Source organism: Meriones unguiculatus, chromosome 19 (genome assembly GCF_030254825.1).
Source record: "Meriones unguiculatus strain TT.TT164.6M chromosome 19, Bangor_MerUng_6.1, whole genome shotgun sequence".
NCBI classification, from domain to species: domain Eukaryota; kingdom Metazoa; phylum Chordata; class Mammalia; order Rodentia; family Muridae; genus Meriones; species Meriones unguiculatus.
In genome coordinates, this window is record NC_083366.1 from 71,970,010 (window position 1) to 71,993,182 (window position 23,173).

The 23,173-nt window shown below is 44.7% G+C and overlaps 1 protein-coding gene across 3 annotated transcripts in view; it reads right to left on the minus strand.

The window, feature by feature from the left end:
* Nucleotides 1-3,600: 3,600 nt before the first annotated feature.
* The window catches only part of Nim1k (NIM1 serine/threonine protein kinase), a 48,988-nt gene continuing 29,415 nt past the window's right edge, over nucleotides 3,601-23,173 (minus strand). For all 3 annotated transcript variants that reach the window (XM_060372896.1, XM_021650164.2, XM_060372897.1), the window contains 3 exons: nucleotides 20,970-21,906; nucleotides 6,163-6,431; nucleotides 3,601-4,470 (listed from right to left, as the gene is read on the minus strand). In XM_060372896.1, coding sequence (XP_060228879.1) covers nucleotides 3,721-4,470; nucleotides 6,163-6,431; nucleotides 20,970-21,261 — 1,311 coding nt within the window. In that variant the 5' untranslated portion in view covers nucleotides 21,262-21,906 and the 3' untranslated portion in view covers nucleotides 3,601-3,720. The remainder of the gene's footprint in view (nucleotides 4,471-6,162; nucleotides 6,432-20,969; nucleotides 21,907-23,173) is intronic.

Consider the following 23,173-nt stretch of genomic DNA (forward strand, 5'->3'; position numbering starts at 1 on the left):
TCTTGTGGCAGTTTGTCCCCACATACTTCTGTGAGAAGAGTCTGGAATCCCCCAGGCAAAGGGATTGCAACACTGAGAACACTGTTGTTTTGGCAAACAGGGTTATGGAAACGTGATGTGTGGGAGCAACCTTCACTGCTAAGACTGGTCATCTGTAGGGGTGGAAGACAAAGCATTATATTCTGTGGGTCACCTGAATGTTGGAGATTGGTCTGATGCTAATTACTGGCCCTGAAGATCTGGTTACTGCCTGCCGGATACACCTGTCCTTGTTTTTGTAAACCTGCCTAAGACATACCTGATTGATTGCTTAAACATCCTATACGTGGGTAGGGCAAAATGGGGGCATGGCTAGGGTTCCGGGGCTTTTGAGAAAATCACGGGAAACGGGCTGAGGTAAAAGGAAGACACCACGATGGGTTAGCTGGGAGAAGAAACCACATGGCCTGGGAGGAAGGACTCCAATAGTGGCATGAAAAGAGCCCAGATGAGGAATATAAGCAAGTACCATGGGATTATGGATGAAAGACCAGTTGAGGAGGATAGGGGGATGGCATTGGATGGGGGCTGGGAGATGGATGGTGAGGATGTTAAGACAGTGCAAATAAAATGTCTGCCTAGCCCAAGGTAATATAAAATCTAGCAGGTGTCTGTGTCTTATTATTTGCGGTAGTGGGTTAGGTAATACCGCTGTGATAGTAATAGGGCTAATATATAGCCCAACACTCAATTTATTTTACTACAACACCTGAACAAGATTACTACCTACTTAGGAATCCTGGGACACAGCATGATAGCCCCAAGCCAGTCAACCACTTATTAAAGGCATACTGAAAGTCAGCCTTTAAAACAAGGTGTCAGGGCATGCTATGGAAGGAAACTGCACTGAGGCCCAAGGTTTCATCTGAAGGCTGGACACTGCTAAATTGTTACCATTCTTCTTTGTGAAAGTTAGGGATTGACAGGAAGACAGAGGAACAGACCTTCAAGTGAAGTTAGCACAGTAGGCAAGGGTGGACAGGTTGCAAAAGAGACTCCTTCAGGTGACATCGCCAGGGTTTCTAAGACACACACCAATGCGATTGGGCCTCCAGGTCCTGCTGTGATGTTTCCTTTGTTCTCCAAGAGCTAAAGTGAAGTTTTGACACAGCTCCCAAGTGGAGAAACACAACTGTGTGAAAATGGCAGACACAGGGAATTGTAGAAGCTGGCTAATAAATACTGTCAGTTGGGACAAACGTGCAAGTGGATCCTCAGAAAAGTTGGAGGGGAGACTGTAAGCCCAGCCATGGGAGAGTTTATCCGTTTACCCATGACTGACAGGAGACATCCAAGCCAGTCTTAGTATTCTGCTAGGTGGCTTTGTGGTTTCAACAGCAACTGTTAAAAAAAAAATGAGGTGGCTGTGGTGGAGCTGCACTAGCAAAGTATTGAAATGCTCAGAAACTCCAGGAGACATAAATGTTCGGATTCATCATAGAAGACTGAATAGACATCCCAAGGATAGTGCTTTACTAAGGCCGTCTGAAATGTACTTGGTGGCGACCAAACAGAACGGTGAAGTTGATCTGGGCATTACCAGATCCACAGAGTCATCAAGTGACATGATCCAGCAGCAATTCATCCTCATTGGAACTAACAGCTACTCAGGCTATAGGTATGCATTTCCTGCCCACAGTGTATCCTTCAAACAACTGTGCTAGAACCTAGGGAATATTGATTCATTGCCATCATATCTCACATCATTGTGTCAAGGACTAACTACTGAATCCCCTTGCATTAGCATAAACCTCAATGCTGCAAGCAACTAGTACAAATAGAGTTTGAGTGGCCTAAGATATCACATGTATAAGGAACCTGCAGGATTGGCATGCTGTTCTCCAATCAGTGTGCCTGTGTTAATAATGGCTTATATCCCTTGGTGTTTAAATTCACAGGTGTGGGAACCAGAGTCTGGAAGTAAGATACTCATTTCACAAGCGATGACTGGAAGGTTTTTTATTCCCTGCAACAACCTAGGCTGAAGCAGATGAGCAGTTTGGGTTCCCAGGAGGCTAGGAGGATGTTTTCACTAGGAATACCAGTAAGAACTTGTGAATCTATGATTAACATGGCCATATAGGATAAAAATGCAAGTGTTATTCTGATGGAGATGATTGAGCCTAAGTATAATGAGATAAAGAAGGTGCTGGGAACCCAATGCTGGTGTGTTACTCTTGAAGTCTGATGATAGTAGGCAGGCAGCAGCAGCAGTTACAGTCTACCGAGGGTAAGGAAATCGAGGACTAGGATCTTTTCCTGATGACAGGTTGGGTCATGCTACTCAGTGTGAACTAGTTGAAATGCTGGTCCAAGGAAAAGCTAGGGTAGCTGAAGAGTCCAGGTACAGCCTCTAGACCAGCTGCAGGGAAGACTGTAGTTCAGCCTCCAAGCCTGGCCCTAAACAAACAGCATTGCCAATACCTGCTCTTGCCCACCCAAGGATTCGCCGAATCTAAAGGCATGGATCTGAGCTGGTAAACTTCTGATCTGGGAAAACAGAAGTAATCCTGGTAGGCAGAGCTTGAGAGCCATTGTTACAGCTCTGAGAGTCTGCTGTGCTGAGACTCTCACCAGGTCCCACCCCTTCCAAGAGCTTATTTAACAGAGGGATTTAATTGAAGCAGGGTGTCCAGATAGACTGTGTTAGCTTCTGGGTACCACTTTAGATCCTCCCTGCTACATAGCGTCCTCCAGACACTGATGCAGTAACCATTTCCATGCAAGTTTGAAAGATTCATACAGGTCCCATTTGGCAATGCAGTGCCTCAAGCCAATGTTGTGGGCTTTTCCTTCTTGTTCGAAGGCTACTTCTGAAGGCACAGGTCTGAGAAGTACAGAGAAACCACTTGGTACTCACACAGCATTCTCTGGAAATGCAGAGGGCAGGTCATGCCACTGACTACCCTTCCCCTTGAATGAAGGTAGTAAGTCCTTCCCCTCTCATACCTTGGGCAGACCCTTGAGATGTGAAGAACATGACGCTTTCAAGATCCTTGGGCCTGAATGCCCAAACATTCAGTCAGCTATAGCACTGGCTAACTTTGGTAATGTCTGTGTTGGCTATTACTTCTCCTTCTGTCCCTCACTTCCCAAATAAACTATGTGAAAGCTTTGTCGTTGGCTCTGTTTGGAGGAATCTAATTTGTAGCGCTCACTGTTGGGCACAGTCTTCGCCTTCTTCCACTCACTATTACTACTACTTCAGCTCTCCTGTCCACTCAGTGGCCCTCCTGAAACATCTCCTCCAACAGTGGAAGCTTCTAGCATCTCGCCCTTTAGGGAGTCGGCATGGTATCTCCCACTATTTGACATCTTTCTTCTAAAACCATAACAATAGTGGCTGGTTGAGTGTCTGTACTAGAATTATCCTACATACAATGGAAGGGAACTGGCGTTGTTTCCTCAGCACCTTACATGGTGCCTGGCACACAGCACTAAATTCATATATTTCTCCATTAAATAAATGAATACTGAAATATGACAAAAGACAAAAACTCCAAGTCAGGCCAGCATCTAGGTTAAGAGATTTTGGTGTGTGTGGGTTGGGAGGGGGGTTATGCATATCTCAATTTTAAATTTTATTTAAAAATTACAAAAATGTTTTCATTCAAATTGTGTATGAGAAAAGTTAAAAGCAGAAACTCTGTTCATGGTTAGTTACCAGCTGTCTGATATGATTTATAAAATCGAACAAAGTTTAGATGTGTGTCTTATGCCTCTATAGATGCGGGAACCTTTCCTTAGGTCCTTTTCTTTAGGTTCTGGTAGCATCATTACTGGCACACTTTCCAATGCCTTCTTCCTTTGCACTCGATGTAAAATGATTCTATAGACCCCTGTAATAGAGCTTCGAGCGTCTCTCCCTTGGTTATTTCGTATATGCTCATCTGTAATCCCCAAGTGTTCTAAAGTGCTTTTCACCTCGTTTTCTTCTTCCTTGAGGGTCCTGGTTTCTGACAAATGTTTAGGATCCAGTTGGAAAGGCTCCAAAGGGGTGGGGTATGGCACCCCTCGCATCCACTCATTGGTCATGATGTAGCTGATTCCATACCTCTCTGTGGGTATGGGTTGAAGGACTCCCCGGATGAGCCGGTGGCAGGGCTCTGACACATGCTGGGGTATGCTGTAGGTGCCCTCAAGGATGCTCTTCTTTAGTTTGGCCACAGTTTCCGCTCGAAATGGCATTGTGCCAGTCACCATAAAGTACAAAAGGACCCCTAAGGCCCAGATATCCACGTAAACACCCACATAATGTTCGTCTCGGAAAAGCTCGGGCGCAGCATAGGGTGGAGATCCACAAAAGGTGTTCAGCATTTCACCTTTTTTACTTACAGTGCTGAATCCAAAATCTCCCACCTTCACACAAGTGCTACTGGTATAAAAGACATTTTCCGCTTTCAGATCTCTGTGAATGATTTGATTTTCATGCTGTGAAGAAAGCATGGAGGGGTCAGTCACTTTTGAGGTAAGTGACAAAATACAAAATACATCCATTAGCTAGCCTTGCTGGCACATGCCTTTAATCCTAACACTCAGGGAGGCAGAGGCATGTGGATCTCTGTGAGTTCAAGGCCAGCCTGGTCTACATAACGATTCCAGGACACCAGGGCTATACAGAGAAACTCTGTCTCAAAAAAAAAAAAAATCCAAACAAAACAAAACAAAAAAATCAATGGAAAACAACTTAAATCATTAGCAAACTACCACAACCTTTAACCCAGTGTAATGCCTAAACCCCCACAGATAGACCAAAGGTCAAGTCTTCTGTGTGGTTGAAGATTGGAATTTGTGCCAGAAAAAAAAAAAAAAAAAAAAAAAAGACCCAGATCTTATGCAATTGCACAGTTCTTAAACACAATCAGATAACAAGCCTTAGTTTCTGAGGTCTTACCTAGTTTTTCTGAGTGCTCTCTTGACTGAGACCAAGAATAGGAAGTCCTGGGGCCTGCATCCACCTCCTAGCCATCCTCCTTCAGGTGGGCTCATATAATTTAGCAAAAAAGAGGAGGTTGAGTTCGGAAGTTTTTCTTGCAATAGAGTCTGCTGTGTGTTGTGGGGACATGACCCTTCCTGCTCTCACACTCTACATTCAGGCAATAGTCTGGGAACTTTGATCTGCTTAGTTTTAAAGGCTTGGGTAAAGGTTTCATGTCGTTTGTCCTAATGTGCCTTTGGGGTGATAACACAAGCTTTGTAAGCTGGCGCAGTCAAATCTCCATTCAGTTCTACGAGGCGCAGTATGAATGACATAGAATGAGATGCTGACGTTCACTTCATAAGGCTGTGGTGAGAACTATGGATGACAAGGTGTGGGCAGGGCTCAGTGTGGTCCTCGTACATAAAATGCAACAAAATCCATGACTGCAATTCAGTCTTTTTCTTTTCAGAGACCGGACTACAGGGAGAAGCGACAGGACACAGGGCTTCTGCGGGCCCATTCTCCCTGCTGGAGAATCTGCTGCTCTCCTCCTTGATAACTGGTAATTCAGTGTGCCCAGAGGTGTGGCTGGCCTTAGTGAGTATACAAAAAGAATGGTTCTTGGAAGAGCAGTGAACTTCACAAGATCCAGCTCTATATAAAGAACCAATCTGAGAACTAAAAAAATGACTTGATTATGCATTAATATGTGAGGCACAGAGGCAGTAAGGGGGTAGGGGTGTCACTGAAGATGAGAAAGTTTGGCATTAGCTGGCCTAAGACTGAAGCACATTTCAGAGAGGAAAAGGTGAAGCTGGGGTGGTAATGAATTGTGGATAGGACTGAAATGTGAGCTGTAGGCTGAGGTGTAAAGGCATCTTGATAGAGGAAAGGAGGTCCAAGGAGCAATGCAAGGCATCTGAGAGGTAGAACATGAGTCTAGAGAAATGAGTGTGGCCAAGGAGTGAAGGATGTTGGTCTGGCTTCTCCGAGTGGCTCCTCTCAGCTTCTGGAGAAGCCATGAGCCTGCTGTGTACCAAGAGCCTGGATGCTGCTTTGGACCATGGTTCCAGGTAGACTTTGGACTCTCATGTAAGGGTCAACTGCCTGCTTTTGCAGACTCAATGCTCTTCACGGTGATTATGGGATAATAAGCCAAGCCCCATGTTCCCAAGGCAGGTGGAGTAGGAGGCCCTGCTTACCATGTGCTTCACAGCAGACACAATCTGGGAGAAGATGAGCTTGCTTTCCGGTTCAGAAAGCTTTCCCTCGGTGCTGATTTTCCCAAAGAGCTCCCCACCTCCTGCATACTCCATCACCAGGTGGAGTTTGGATAGGGTCTCCACAACTTCGTAAAGACGGACAATGTTGGGATGGTGCAATTTTTCCATGCTGGAAATTTCTCTGGATAACAGCCTTTGGGTTTTCTGGTCTAACTTAGTCTTGTCCAGAATCTTAATGGCCACCTTTTCTGGAAAGAAAAAAAAAGAGATAAAGGAGTTTTTGTAGTTTTGTTTTAATGGGAAAATGGGTATTTAAAGTTGGAATGGTAGTCTATTTTATTAGACATAGAGGTTCAGTGGTTCCCAAAGCAGTGGAAATTAAAGGTCCAGTATCAATATCAACACACAGGATGCCAACTCTTGCCTCCCAAAGCAGTTTTCCCTTGTAGTCTTCACCTGGCTTTCCAAGTAAAGATAAAACTCCTTTGCTTAGCCCAGAGAGCACTTCTTGATGAGAACTGGCTTCTCTCTTGAGTGTCAATGTCTGTGGTCCCTGTCCAGCTTCCCTCCAATCCCCACCCCACACCTTTAGTGTGGTGTTCTTAAGACAAACATCCATGCATGGGACCATTCCTTTATCCATTTTGTTAACCAGATCACCCTGTCCCTGTTTTTTTACTCAATTCATCTCCCATGATCCTGCAAGGCTAGCCTTATTATGAGCCTATCCCAGGAAGTTTCCTTGGCTTCTGCTTGAAGATGGCACCTGCTAGAGACGATCATGATACCCAGGCTCTGGGTTCTCAGAGCACACATGTACTGTGATCTCAGCTCACTAGTCTATAAATACTGTCTCTCCTGTTACCCTCACTCTCCCTGCAGGGACTGTGTCTCATTTTACTTAATGTGTGTCTAAAATATAAAATACAAGACACAGGCACACCCTGTCTGTGCTGTGTTGGTGATGGCTTGAGGAAATCGGCCCACCACCACTGTGCTGCTGGAGGGAGGACTACTTGGTACAATTGTTCTGGATGGCAGTTTGGTACAATGTGTTGAAATCTTAACAATGGTTACATACTTTGGTCTAGCCATTTCACTTTTAGCAATTAATCTTAAAGAAGAAACCTGATATGTGTAAAAGGGTGCGTGTATTACAGAGAACAGCAAGAGATGGTTAAAGTGTAGCTTATCTTTGCCTGTAATGATATGCCAAAAATGATGTTAATCTGTACTTATTCATGTGAAAGACATGTTGAACATATATGACATAGAATAATTCCAATATTCATTTGTACAGAAAAATATGGTGAGACATTTCATTAAAATGTTTAGAAGAGCTTCTACTTTTTTTTTTTTTAAAGAAAGGCTCTTGTGTGTTCCAGGATGCCTTGAGCTTACTATATAATCAAAGATAACCTTGCATTTCTTACCCTCTTGCCCCCGTTGCTAAGATTACAGATGTGTGCCACCAGTACCTACGTTTTTACAGGACTGGATTTAAGCTGGGTCTTTGTGTGTGCTGTGTGAGCTCACTGCCTAATGAACTACACCCCAACCCTAGAAGACTCATCTTCTAATTGGGGAATCACTGTTCCTATAAATTTTGTAATGAAAGGAGCCTTGTGGAAGAGTTGGGGGAAGGACAGAAGGACCCAGAGGGGACAGGAGCTTCACAAGAAGATCAACAGAGCCAACTAACCAGCGCCCAGGGCCCCTGCAGAGACTGAAGCACCCTCAGGGACCATGCATGGACTGGGTATGGGCCCCCTACACATGCATACCCCAAGGACAACTTGGTCTCCCTGTGGCCCCTAGTAACTGGAGTGGGGGCCAGGTCTGACATGGACTCTGTCGCCTGCTTTTCGATCACTTCCTCCTGGTGGGGCTGCCTTGCCAGGAAGAGGATGTGCTCAGTCTGATAAGACTTGAAGTGTTGGGGTGGGTTAGTGGGTGGGGCCACCCTTTCCTGAGGGGTAGCAGAGGAGGAGGGGGCAGGGAGAGGGAGGGTGGGACTGGAAGGAAAGGAGGGAGGGAGTTATATTAGGATGTGAAGTGAATAACTAAATTAATTAATTAAAAATACTTATTTTTTTATATTGATTACTAGTACTTATAATTTTTCTGCAAAGCTGATCATATGATGAAAATGGTTACAGTTAAAAATAAATGAGTCTTGCATACATCATAAAACACCCTTTTTTGTTGTTGCATACATTTGGCCAGACTATCCAGAAAGAAGCTAGCAGACAAGTCAGAAAAGACGACAGACTGCCTGTTTGACCTACTTGCAACACGCCTGCTTCGAAGAACTTTGGTACAGTGTTATTGGCATGAAAACAGATGCCTCCTGCTCAAAGCAGGATTGCTATTACTATGTTAAAGGTCAGTTCAGGTCTCTGAAATGGACAGAGGTAATAATGGTGTCATGTGTGGGGTGCTTCTTCTGTTGGAAGCAATACTGAGCAGCAAGAAGGCAAACCATAAATAAAGTTCTTGTTTGGCTGTTTCTACAGGCCAGCAGCCCAGCCAATGGGCTTCCTTGTCCATCCTCTGAAAAGTCCTCTTTCTTGGTCACAGCTTTTCTACTTTTCAGTCATTAGTGTTGACTGCCTCTTGCTGTTTCCCTGAACCAGCATTTTGTACAGTCTATTGGGTGAGTTGTTATTGCAAGGGCTAAAATGCCACTCTTCAGCTCACGGTCTCTGCAGAAGTGTTTTGTTTTGTTTTCCTGCCTTCTCCCCTCTCCTGTCTCAGGCCTGATCCCTGAAGGCTCTTTACCTCCATGCACGGTGTGTGTCCAGCAACAGGTGGCAGTGAGGATCTCAATCTCCCTACACTAGAACCCTCCTGTGCCCTCTTGTTACTTTCATGGCTTTAGCAAAGGCATCCCTCCCCTGCCAGGACTAGAGTAGGGCAGACAAGTGCTATCAGAGTGAGTGCCTCTTCAGAGTCTACTCCCTAGGTGTCATAACTGCCGCATCTTATGTTAAACCACGTGTGAGCATGAACACAATTAGAATCACACAAAGGTAGAATCACATAAGATGTTATTAAAGCCGGGCCTGGTGGCACACATCTTTAAACTCAGCACTTGGGAGGCAGAGTCAGGCAGGTATCTGTGAGTTCAAGGCCAGCCTGGTCTACATAAAGAGTTTCAGGATGTACAGGATTACATAGAAAGACCCTATCTCAAAAAAAATTAAAATTAAATAAAATTAAAGCCCTGTTATTTCAAATAGTTGCTCATTGGTAGAAATGCCTGTTCACTAAAAACTCAGTCTTCATATCTCCCCATGTGTGCACAGATGAGTGAGTGCATATGGGGGTCACAGGGCAACTTTGTGTGTCATTTCTTAGGCACCTTTCCCCTTTTATTTAAGGTCAGGCTTCTCATTGTTCTGGACCTTTGCCAAACAGGCTAGGCCAGCTGGCCAGTGTGCTCCAGGAATCTTCTTTCGGAGGATCTCCCATCTCTGCCTTCTACTTCCCCACCCTGGTATCCACAAAAGTGCACCCATGGCTGGTGTTCTATGTGGGTTCTGCACATCCAACCTCAGAGATTCATACTGGTGAGGCAAGTGTTTTACCAATTGAGCCAGCCATCTCCTGGCCTCTATATCTACACCTCAGACACATGTTATGGGAGTATTAGGCAATGAACAGATTAACTGTTCTTACAACCCAGGGAGAGAGAAGGACTTTGACAATAGCCCTTTATGATGGAGATGTAGAGTGATGGATAGTGACTCCCAAATTAGCCAGGAGTACTAGCACTCCTGGAGCCTGTTTTAGGGAAGGCAGCTGTGGGAAACCTGGGACTTTAGGAAGAGTGTCATAGTCTTGACTCCAGGTGTCTGGCTGCAGTGTGCCAAGTGCAGAGGAGAAGCTGGACTGTTAGCACAGCAGGAGAGCTCACAAGCCCAGGGAGGACCCCTGTGCTGCTGGAAGATTTGAGAGGTTAAACTGCCCTTTCTACCATGTCTGATAAAAACTCTGACATGGGTTCCTCCTAGTGGGTAACACATTCTTTAGACCCAGATTTACAAGCTGGGATGTCTCTAGAGGACAGATGGTGGTAAAAGGTGGGCAGTGAGGCTGCAGGGGCCTCAGCTGTGCCTGAGACGGAACAGCTGCTGCTGCTACACAACTCCAAATGGCTATTTTGACTGCAGATCTGATGCTTCTGCTCAGATCTGATGCTTCTGCTCAGATCTGCTCAGTTTTCAAGAGAAGCCAGGTATCTGCAAATTTATGGGAAGACTTCAAATTGTTGACTCTCAATAACTAATAATTCCAAAAATTTCTTCCTTCTGTGTCACCTCTTCCCCCTGTAGAGGAGGGATTACTTTCTTCTTTAATTAAAATTTTATTTTCTTAGTAGTAATTATTAATATTTATTAATATTATTTATTTTGTTTCCCAGCTATAGCTGTTTCCCACCCTCCCTCCTTAATCTCCTCCCAAGCCCTTCTCCAAGTACACTGACAGGGGAGGTCCTCCTCTTCTTCCATCTGACCCTAGCCTATCAGGTCTCATCAGGACTGGCTGCACAGAGGAGGACAGTGCAGCCAGTCCTGATTACTTTCTTAAAAACCAATAAGCTTTCTTTACACAGGTTTATCCATGAGTTAGTTCCTAGCCCCATCCTCCTGGAGATGACCGCACAGGGCTTTCGTCTGCTAGCTCTTCTTCATCATTGCTATGCTTCCACAAGAAGTTAGTAGACTGACTCAATTCACTAAATATTTGTCAATGGTTAATAGTTATAGTAAATGTTGGGGAGGTACAACTTATAATGAGTTACAGTATCTAATGCCAAGGAGCTCTTCGGTGGTTTAAATGAGAATGCTTCCTATTGGCTCTTATCTGAATGCTTGGTATCCAGTTGGTATAAACACTTGGGTGTGTCTTTACCACGGGAGGTGTGTCACTGGGGGTGAGCTTTGAGGTTTCAAAAGCCCAGGCCATTCCCAGTTAGTTCTCTCTGCCTTGCGTTTATGGATAAGGATGTAAGCTCTTAGCCAATGCTCTAGCACCAGTCCTGCCTGCCTGCTTGCAGCCATGCTCCCAGAGAGGATGGCCATAGACTCACTCCCTGAAGCTGTAAATCCCAATAAACTCTTCTCTAAGTTGCTGTAGCCATGGGGTCGAGCCACAGCAACTGAAAAGCAACTAAGACAAAAGAATCTTTGATTTTGCTGAGCTGCAAATGGTTACTTCTTAGCCATCACCTCCATGAAACTTCGTGTCAGTGTCTTAAATCTCTTAGCAGACACGTTCCTTCTCATGTGATGCACTACTCGCTATGAAGTCATTACTCCTGATAGTGTAGAGTCAACTCAATTTCTTCCTCTCCTTTGCTTCCCTGGTCTTGCCCATCCAGAGGCCCAGAGATTTTAAATATTTTTGTTTGAATTTACACTTAAAATTTTTATGTATGTATGTATGTATGTATGTATGTATGGCATGTATACATATATGTATGTGTGCTCCCATGTATGTGCATGCATGCTCATGTGTGTGTGTGTGAGTGGGGGTGTTGGAAGCCAGATGGGTTGAGTCAAGTGCCTTCCTCAGTCTGTGTCTCTTTTGTGGAGGCAGGGTCTCTTGCTAAACCCAAGCTCACAAATTCAGTTAGTCAAACTAGCCACCTTGCTCTTTAGAGCCCTGTCTTGCCTCTTGACTCTGGGATTACAGAAAGGCCCATGTGGCTTGTATGTGAGTCCTGAATATCTGAACTCTGATCTTTATACTTGCAGTGCAAGCAATTTATCCACAGAGCCATTCCACCAGCTCAGTTTTCAATATTCCAAGCCATTTTTCAATTGTGCTCTTTCTCTCCATCCTCTTCGCCACTCCCTTAGTTACAGGGACATCATTATTCATTCATCTGGATTATTAGACTGGCTTCATTTACTATTCTGACTCCCCAACTTCAGTTCTCCTTGATCCCTGAAATTGCATCACATTAATTGTTTGTTTACAGCCTTCAGTGGCTTCTTGATACCTAAATGACAAAATTCAATCAAGCAAAAAGAGTCTTCGTGGGCTTCAAGCCAGTGCTTACAACCACACAGCTTGTGATCTCTCCTTTTTCTTGTAGGTGACACCTGCCACAGCTCTAGTGAACTACTTTTAAATTTCCAAGTGTCCCCTTGCTGGTTCTCACCTGAAGGTACATACTATCTCTCTTCCTGGGGCTCTTCCCACTGTGTCCTGTGAAGTAAACCTCAGGACCCACTGTGAGCCTTTCTAGTTCAACAGACCGGGTCTGGATTCTGCTGGGGCCTAGTGAGCACACTCTTGTAGCCTCATCTCTGTGACAACATGAATTAACTGTTTCAGTCTCCTCAAAACAGCTATTAGTACCTGTGAGACAAGACGTGCATCATCTCTGTAATATCCCAAACAAAGCATGCACGCAGGAGATGTTTAGTAGATACATAGATAGATAGATAGATAGATAGATAGATAGATAGATAGATAGATATTATTTGTTTCAAGACAGGGTTCCTCTGTGTAGCCTTGGCTGTCCTGGACTCACTTCATACACCAGGCTGGCCTCAAACTCACAGAGATTCACCTGCCTCTGCCTCCCCTGGGTGCTGGCATTCTAGATGTGCCACACCATGCCCAGCTTCTTTGTTTGCTTTTTAATGGTAATTGGGAAGATGGGTCAGTGAGCAGAGCGCTTGCTGTGCAAGCATGAGGACCTGAGCTTGCATCCCTAGCCCTGGTAAAATCTATAGCCCTGGTGCTCCCCTGCTGGGACCAACTGGGTAGCCAATCTAGCCAAAACAGTGGGCACCAAGTCTATTCACAAAATGAATAATCTAACAAAAAAAATAACGTGGACACTTACAATCAGCAATAATTGTACTCAGTGATTTGTAAAAGAAAAAGGAGATGAAGTTAGACAAGGGTTGGGGGTTTGGGAGAAACTGGAGAATGAGCCAATGTGTATTTATGAATACAACAAATACATTGTATTCCTGTATGAAATTACCAATGAATAAAATTTTTAAAAAATTTAAAGGTGAGGAGAGATACATTGTATTCATGCATGAAATTATTAAAGGATAAAAATTTTTTTTAAAGATTTCTTTGTTTATAATGTATACAATGTTTGTCTGCAAGTGTGCCTGCAGGCCAGAAGAGGGCACCAGATCTCATTATGGATGGTTGTGAGCCACCATGTGGTAGCTGGGAATTGAACTCAGGACCTCTGGAAGAGCACCCAGCGCTCTTAACCTCTGAGCCATTTCTCCAGCCTCCAAAGGATAAATTTTTAAAATTTTAAAGGTGAAAAGAGATACATTGTATTTATGTATGAAACTTCCAAAGAAGAAATTAAAAAAAAATATTTAAGTGAAGAGAGATAAAGGAAGAGATTCCAACCTCAACCTCTAGCCACCACACATAAATGTATGGGTGAGTGTCCCCACACACATGTACACACACATACATGACACACACAAATAAATAAATGATAAACTGAACAAGTGAATAAAAATAAGTGAGTAGACCAATGAATAAACACACTGAAAGGGCAGAAACAAAGCTTCTTAAACTTAATCGGCAGGAAAGAGCAAGAAGGAGGCAGCTACAGGCAGCGACCAAGAAAAGCTCAGGCACCTGAGCCTTCTTATTTTTGTTGGTGACAACAGATGGGACATAAAACATTCAGAAGCTTGGTTAATCTTTGCTTTTGAGGACTATCTAGTCAGCTAAAAGGGAGCTAACCCTAACCCTCATGATGGCTCTCAGCTTGCCCAGCCTCCCTGCAGATCCCAAGAGAATCTGTACTGTCAGCTAGGAATATCAACTGCTGGAAGAGAGGTGCATTGCCATCTTTTTTCCTGGAGATCCAGGGAAGCTGTGTCTTTATTTTTATTATTTTGTCCTCAGTGACTGTCCTGGGAACTTCTTGGGCATCACAATGCTCTGATTTTCTGTTACCCAGACTGTCCGTGTTTCCTTGAAAACCTCATGGCAACTCTGGTCAAGCTGCCTTTGTACAGGGGCCACGTTTGTACAAACTGCTGGACGGTCCTGCCCTCTTTTGCACATGCCATTCCATAACCAGGGTGACGCTGTACCTTTGATACCAGGGTTAGGCTATGGGAATTAGGCACAAGAAGAGCAGACAAGCCTCACAAAGCACCATTCACACAGTAGGAAATTGTTCTCTGGGACTCAAGCAGACAGTCATGAAGTTAACTGTCTACTATAACATCAGATAGGAAGCCATGCAATTCATATAAACACTGATCATCATTTTTCCTCTCACCTGACAGCCTCTCTCAAATGAACATTACATTGTCTTGTTCCTGCTTCATGGACTTCTCTCAGCTGAGCTGGATATTTTGTCCATGGTGGGTATAATTAGCAGCTTTCTGCTTTCTTTATTCTCTTGAGATACTTTGGATTTGAGCTCTGCTGAGAGAATAGTGAGCAGGTGGCCCTCAGGACTACAATGGCCTTCACTCAAAGATAGCCATCACAGCTGGACAGTGAGCAAACATATTTTCTTTTCAGAAATTTAATCTGGAATAGGATGGGACTAGCAGAATGGAGAGAAGCAATGTAGGGAAGGTTTTAGAACTTGAGCTAGCAACCACAGGTCCTGGCCAAGACACACCATAGATGTGTGTCATAAATACTGAATGCCATTCTGTTCAGAGATGTGGAGGGACAGTCATCATGATGATAAATAACATGTTAATAAGGATAAAACGTCCTCATGGGAAGCCGTGAAATCCCAGAAAGAGTAAAAGAGATGGAATGAATGACATGACTGAGACCTTGCTGCCGCTCCTCAGAATCCCTTACTACACCTCTTTCTATGTGAGGTAATTTAAGCAGACCTATGCTTCTGCAGACCCAAGGGTCTGGAGAACCCAGACCGCTTTGGAAGAAGTCTAATGCTATCACTTAATGACTACATCCCATGCTCATGCTATGCAGAGTACATGGGGTGTAGTATATTTGTTCTGGTTGGTTTTGTTAACTTTACACAGGCAAGGGTCATCTGGGAAGCTAGAATCTCAGTTGAGCTCAATTGAGAAAATGTCCCCATCAGATTGGCCTACGGGCAAGCATTTTCTTAATTAATGATTTGATGTAGGATGACCTAGCCCACTTGAGCATACTGTGAGTAGGGCCAGCCTTGAGCAGGCGGTTCTGTGTTTTATAAGAAAGCAGACTGAGCAAGCCATGGAGAGCAAGCTGGTAAGCAGCACCCCTCCATGGCCTCTGCATCAGCTCCTGCCTCTAGGTTCCTGTCTTGAATTCCTGCCTTGGCTTCTATCAGTGATGAGCTGTGATTGGGATTTGTAAACCAAACAAAGCCTTCCTCCCCCAGTTGCTTTTGGTCAGGATGTTTTCTCACAACAATGGAAAGCGAACTAAAACATTATTCTATACTTTTAATGTGCTCCACACAACAATCCTATGCTGCTAGTGCAAATTAATCCTGCCTTCCTTTATACATGGGGAACACAGGGTAGAGACACAGCTTTTTTAAAGTCACACAGATAGGAACACAAAGAAACAATCCCACGCAAATATGACTAGCTTCGAAGTCCGTGTGTTCCCTCTGCATTGCGCTGCCTTTTGCCATGTAAGTCATGATGGTTCTTTTCTCCTACACATTGTCTCAGTGGAGAGAAGGACAGGCAGGAAGTCAGCTGTGAGGAGACTCCATGCTGCTTCTGTTGAGATTTGGCTACGGCTACAGTTTGGGTTAAGATGTACCCATGTGTTGTAGACTTGGCCCTCAGACTACCGTACTAATAGGATGGGAGGTGGCAGAAGCTTAAGAGGTCGGGCCTACTGGAATGATGCTAGGCATTAAGGGTGTCGCCTTGAAGGGGATATTGGGGCCCTGGTTTCTTCCCATGTCTCCCTTTTGCTTCCAGGCTGCATGTAGTGACCAGCTTCTTCCACTATGACTCTCACTGAACTGCAAGCCCCATCATAGGACCAAATGCAAGGGGGTCAAATAAGCATGGACTGAAACTTCTTAAAGTGTAAACAAAACAATTTTCCCCTTAAAATTTATTATCTCAGGTATTTTGTTATAGTATCGAAAAGCTGATAAACACTGTTACACACTCCTACTGTTCTGGTTGTTTCCTGTTTCTTTGACAAAAACCACTGCTCAGGAATATTGTCAGAGTGGGAAGAGTATTCACAGGTTGAAGAAAGCACCAGTAGCAGCTAACTTCAGCTAGCTTGTCTAAGGTGGAGTCAGAGAAATGTCTCTTCAACATTAGCCTAAGATTCCAAGGAAGACTTGTGAAGTCAGAAGGGCCCATTTCTGTACCCACCCAGCTTTGTTGTCGCTTGGGAGCAGCCACTTGTGGGCCTCTGTTTCGTCACTTATAAGACAAAGGAGACTGGAAAGGCGCTTCCTAAAATGCCTTTAGATTCATAAGGCACAAAATAACTGTAGTGCACAGGGAGCCTTAAGCAGCCTTCAACCACATAAAATGTTATTCCAGCCAGTTCTCCTTAAAGTCTTCTAATCAAAGCCAAAAGAAAGTTTTACGTTGGTTGTTTTACTTAGTGTATTTTTTTTTTTACCATCAGGTTATTATGTTCACATTTTTACCATCATCTTTCAAGCAACTGATTTTTTTTCACCTTTATTGTAACATTGACTTCCTTTTTAAAATAAGTTGATTTAAGTAAAAAAAAAAAAGTTCTTTTGATAGCCACTGTTTATTGAGTAGCTACTACAGACCCTATACTTCACATGCATTTTCTCATGTTCTCAACAATTTTAAAAATCATGGTCTGTAACTTATTAGCAATACAACTGAGAGCAAAAATTAACTAATTTGCATGAAGTCAGATGTGAAAGGAATCTTTCTGATTTTTAAGTCAAAGCTCCTGCCTACTGTGCTCCTCCACCCCTCCAACCTCCCTACCTCCTCACCCTCCTTACCCCCTCACCCTCCTTACCCCCTCACCCTCCCCACCTCCTCACCCTCCCTACCACCTCATCCTCCCCACCTCCCTCACCCTCCCAACCCCTTCACCCTCCCTACCCCCTCACCCTCTCTACCTCCTCATCCTCCCCACCTTCCTCACCCTCCCCACCCCCACCCCGCCTGTCGCTCTCCCTGCTTCCAATGCCAGAGTCCACACTCACATGAAAGCACACAGCTGGCCACATCTGGGCCCTTCCTCAGCATTGCCTTCACAGCTCTGAGACTCTCTCCCAGTGTGGCTTTATCCAAGGTCTCCTTTACTCTCCCTAACCATTTTGTCTGCTCAACTCACCTCCTCATCTTTTCTCTATTCCACTCTAGACAACTGAAAAGTCATATTTGCACCTGTTAGTACTGCGTTACTAGTCCAGGTGTACTTTACAGCCAGGCTGTGGTAGTGCACACCTTTAATCCCAACACTCAGGAGGCAGAGACAGGTGGATCTCTGTGTTTGAGGCCAGCCTGGTCTGCAGAGTTAGTTCCAGAACAGCCAGGGCTACACAGAAAAACCTGCTCTTGAAAATCAAAACAAAACAAAACAAAAACAAACAAAAAGCACCACAAACAAAACCAAAAACAAGTCTAGATATAGTTTTATGAATAAAGCTTTTGAATATAGTTTTATGAATAAATCTGCCCCAGCAGTTTGGCACTGTGTATTGAAACTTTCCAACGTATGTTTTCTGACAACAGAGACAACACCTGGGAATACATGTAGAGACAGTGTTGAAGATTTCTAACCCAAAGAAATGCCAAGCACCTGGGGTGATAAATATGCAAATTGCCCCCATATAATCATTGAATAATACATACATGTACTGAAATATTATTCTGCATCCTATATGTACGTGCACTTACTGTGCGACAATTAAAGTTAAAAGGTATTTTTAAAGGAAAGGAAAAGGGCCAGAGAGCTGGCTTAGAAAACTGGCTGTCTTCCAGAGGACCCAGGTTTGTTTCCCAGAACCCATATGGCGGCTTACAGCCATCTGAATTCCAGTTCCAAGGGACCCAACTCCCTCTTCTGGCCCCTCTGTGGAGATCATGCATGCATGTGCTGCACAGACATACATGCAAGCAAAATACTGATACACGTAAAAAAAAAATAATCCTTTTTTTTTTCTTCTCTGTGTAGCCCTGGCTGTCCTGGAACTTGCTCTGTAGACCAGGCTGGTCTTGAACTCAGAGATCTACCTGCTTCTGCCTCCAGAGTGCTGGGACTAAGAATGTGTACCACTACTTCTGGCTAAAAATAAATATTATAAAAAATTAAAGTAATAAAATCATGGTGTTTACAGAAAAAGAGTAAATATACTAGTACCACTCCTGGGGCTGAAGTGTAGCTCAGTGGCAGAATGCCCAATAACCATGTACGTGGCTGTGGGTTTGAGTCTCAGCCACACACACACACACACACACACACACACACGCTCTGTCTACATGTGCTTATGTACACATGAAGTGTTGACTGTCATGGACGACCTAATAGCACAGGCCTATAATCCCATCTACTCAGGAGGTTGGGCCTAGAGAATAAATAGTTCATGGTATGTCTGGGTTACAGAATGAGTTCAATACTAGCCTCGGCAATTTAAGGAGATCCTGACTTAAAAGAAAAAAAAAAAGTGAAGTTAGTATCCCAAACAAGCCCGTAAAAGAGTAATCTCTGGAACATTCTGTAACAGCAGAGCTGGACATCATGGTGCCTAAGGATGCAGGTGAACATATCTTGGGTTAGCTGAGAGATGAACTTCTGCTGAACAGGACACATCAATTTACTTTGCTTGCACAAGGCAAGATAGATGTAACTGAAAAAATCTCATCACCAGCTAGTATTTATTGATCACTTAGGATCCCTTCTGACACCCAAAGAAGTAAGCACTGTTTTTTTTTTCCTTTTGCAACAATGTTTTATTCAAACATTTTTTTTAAATCTTTAAGAATAAGAAACTCAATTCAAATAATGGATTTAAAATATTGCTATTTAAGAGTTGCTATTTGGGAACAAATTCATTGATGAAAGTAAAGACTTAGTGATGTTCGACTGTGCAGATGTGGGCGCTCACAGCACTGTCTGGTTCCACTTCCATGTCCCACTTTATGAAAGCTGAATGTTCTTTCAGCAACAAGGAACCCTCCATACCTCTGTTTAACTATAAAAGAAATGTAAAAATGTTTTGAATTGTCATTGTTTGGCAGTGATTAATAATAGTTTGAAGTGAGCAGTTCCAGCTATTATAAAAGCAATTAGCACCTTATTCATTCTCTTAGGCAATTTAAAATGATGAATATTTCTCCTGTGAGAGGAGAAAGTGAGTGGCAGCTGATACTTTATTCCAAAGTTGCCTTTTGTTTTCACAAAGGAAAGAACCTAATACCTTTGCTTGGATTCTAATCATGTCAGATAATATCAGAGGAGCTATTTCCACAAGTGTGGTAAGTTTTTTTTTCCCTCCTGCTCAGCTGTAGCCCCATAGGCCACTCAGTCTCCATGCGGGTTCCCTAGTAAGGGTTGCAGAGGCTGTCTCTGACATGGACTCAGTAGCTGCCTCTTTGATCACCTCTCCCCACCACCCAGGGGGGGGGGGGGCGGGCAACCTTGCCAAGCCACAGAGGAAGAGGATGCAGACAGTCCTGATGAGACCTGATAGGGAGGAGGACTTCCCCTATCAGTGGAGTAGGGAAGGGGAATTGGGGGCTGGGAAGGAGGAGGAAGGGTGGGACTGGGAGGACATGAGGGAGAGGGCTACAGCCGGGATACAAAATGAATAAATTGTAATAAATAAGAAAATAAAATAAGAATAAAATAAGTAACAAAAGAAGCAAGCACTGTTATGGGTGCATTTTGCACATGGAGACTATGAAAGTGGGAGGAGTACTTTAATTTAGAGTAGAGTGACTATGTAAGGTAGCTGAGACGTGGAAGTGTGAAGCCAGGGCCCAGGAGGCTCGAGAGAGAGGTGGAAGGTTTGGTGCTCCAATGATTTCTGAGTGCATGTACTAACGTACATGTGTGTTTGGGCTGGGCACACAGGTGGTGTTTTTCCTTAACTGTGCTGACAGTTGCACATGGACAGGCACCATATCCTGCCACTGTGCTATGATGAGCCCTGGAGCTTTTCCTACAGCGGTAAAACAGACGAAAGGGGCTGGGGCTAGATGAACAGAAAGCAAGCGGTATCTCCCACATAAGAGAAGCAGGACCTCGGGGCATGGTAGACCAGGGAGACAACATCAGGGAGGGTCTCTCAGGACAGGGTGGAGCCCGCGGCGTCAGAAGTTGGGCTCAGCTGACTTGCCAGCGTTCTTCTCCCTTCCGCAACTTGCCAGCTTTAGCTACATTAGTGTAACCCTGGGAAAGGTCCCAGTAAGGGTAGGATGGCAAAGACACCCTGTGCTCTCCACACAGTTCCTTAGGCCAAAGTGGGGAGCATTTGTTCATCCAGAGTTCGGGGTGACCAGCAGCTGGCAAGTGTGAAATGAAGCCCAGAGCCAAGTACCGCTGGGAATAGGTACAAGGAAGACTAAAGCAGAAAAGGCCCGCGGTCTTGGTTCAGACCCTCCATTTCCCCAGAGAACACTAGCAGTCTGTGGTTATAGGGGACCCTGGAACCTACTACTTAGAGGCCGTAGTGGTTGGTGTGGGAGTGTTCTGTAGCATTCCAGGCCATTGTTAATGACACCTCAACACAACAGAAGCTGCGAACACGACCTGAAGTAGCCTTCTAACCCCGCCCTCAATCAGCCCCTAGTCCCTCACCGGGAATCCGGGAAGTCCGAGCCTACCTTTGGTTAGGGAGTGAATCCCCAGCTTGACCTGGGAGAAGTTTCCACTTCCGATCTCCCCTCGAATTCGATAGAAGCCGATGCGCTTCCCCAGCGTGATCTCCCTCAGCACCTTCTCATCTTGGCACATGTCCTGAGTCAGTTTCTCGAAGGGTGTCAGCTGGTGTGGCAGACCCTCCTCACCTTCCTTGCCGCTCTCGGCCTGCCCGCCGCTGTCCACGCTGTCCCTCCGGTCCCCCCGGTCTCGGCGTGTGTTCACCAGGCCGCCTCCATTCACGAACACTGCAGTCATCGTCCATGCAGGATCACGTCTCCATCTCAGCCCAGAGCCACTGCCAGGGCAGCGTGCCGGACAGGCCGAGGCCGAAAGGGAGGCGGATGGGAGCCGAGGCCGGGAACACAGAGTCCATGAGAGCGGGTGGAGCGGGGAGATGAGCAAAAGTCCTTGCTGTGACCGATAGAACCTGCACAGCCCAGCAGGGCCTCAGTCCAGGCTTCTCCCACCTTCCCTCACCTTGGGTTTCCAAGCTCTGGCTGTACAAGCAGATGTACGTTCAGTTACCATAACTCCTCCCGAGGTGGAACCTGATGCTTCATGGTGGGTGGCCGCGATGGAGGAGGGGTGGGGGACAGAGGCTCCGCTCTGTTACTTTCCTGTGTCACCAGACAGTTTTGCCCTCCAGAGTGTAAACGCCCCTCGGAGGCCCCCGAGTCCCTGCAGCGGGTGCTCATTGCTCACCTTCATTTCGTGTTTCTCTTGACCCTGGGAACTTGATCGGAACTCCAGAAGGGAAGAGTCTTGTAAATCAGCTTTTGGTCACACAGGCAGCCAGAGAAGGATTAAATCCCCACAATGTCACTTTAGCCGGCCTTTATTTAGTTGAGCCCTCTTCTAAGCCCTGAGCTGTCCTGAAAATTTGGTAGGGGACGGCTCATCCTAAGGACAGAGAGTGAAATAGTTACTAGCACACTCTAATAGCTGCGCCGGAGAATGCCACAGCTTTATGAACATCTTTGTAGCAGCACGGTACAAATTTATGAGTCATATTAACAGTACATGCTAAATGACATATCGTCGGACAAAGAGACATGTATACATGCCTGCAGTGCACTCTTTAGGAAAGCCTTTCTAGTCCGTGTATCTTTCAAGCAAGGCAATTCTATTTCCTGAAGTTTAGGACAATACATGCATTGTATTATTTTAGTTCAAAAATAGATTTTAAAAAAGATGCAACCGTAATAACGACAAAATTTACCGATTTTCAAACTCCTTACAGTTTTGAGAACGTGTTTTACCTCCCTTAATGCCTTCATATTCCAGGACAGCTCCTCCTTCACTAGTTGCTTTCATTTTTGCTGTTTTTCAAATGACAAAAACAACTTTTCTCCTATGCTTATTCTTTCTGTATATTTCTGAACGTTCTGTCAGCCTCCTCTTTATGGGAGAGCCGGACTTTGAGGGCAAACCAGGCTACTGCATGGCCAGTGGTGGGAATGCTGCCTGTGGCCTGCACCCAGTCTTTGCCTGCACCCTCTGTTCTCTGTTCATTGTCCTAGGTTCCCAGAGTCCTTTGAGATGTTAATAAAATAGCAGTAAGCCTTCTCCCTTTGGCTCCTTTTTTTTTTTTTTTTTTTTGTATAATTTCTGAAATATCACTTCTCTCCATGCAGGTAGAAAGCACTTCCTGCCCCCACTTCCCTCCCATGGCATGGAAGGTGGAGCCATGTGTGTTGCACTTTCACTAAATGTGGTTTGAACTTGGTTTTTTAACTTGAGCATATTTTTGAACTAAAATTTGGCAAACAAACACACATAAATAAAAATAAAACAAACAAACAAACAAAAACCCTACAACCTAAACAGATTGCCCTGGAGGTACAGATTTTCTGTCTGTTTGAAGATATATTCTTGTTATGAACAGGACTGCCCATAGAGCTGTTATAGGCTGAGCAAAGGGTTGTTAAATGAAAGGGAAGGAGGTTCCTGCCCAGTACTCCTGTTTCTGGATATGGGGACATGAAGGTGGGAGGAGAATACAGGGTAAAAAGGGGCCACATCGCAGGAACTACCACAGCTCTAAGGTAGACTGATTCAGATGGTTAAAAAATGTTAAGGCAACAGTTCGTTTACTGAATTAAGTAAGTTTAAGACACCTATTAGTACACGTCCTGGGCTCACAGGCTCATCCAAAACGATAACAGAA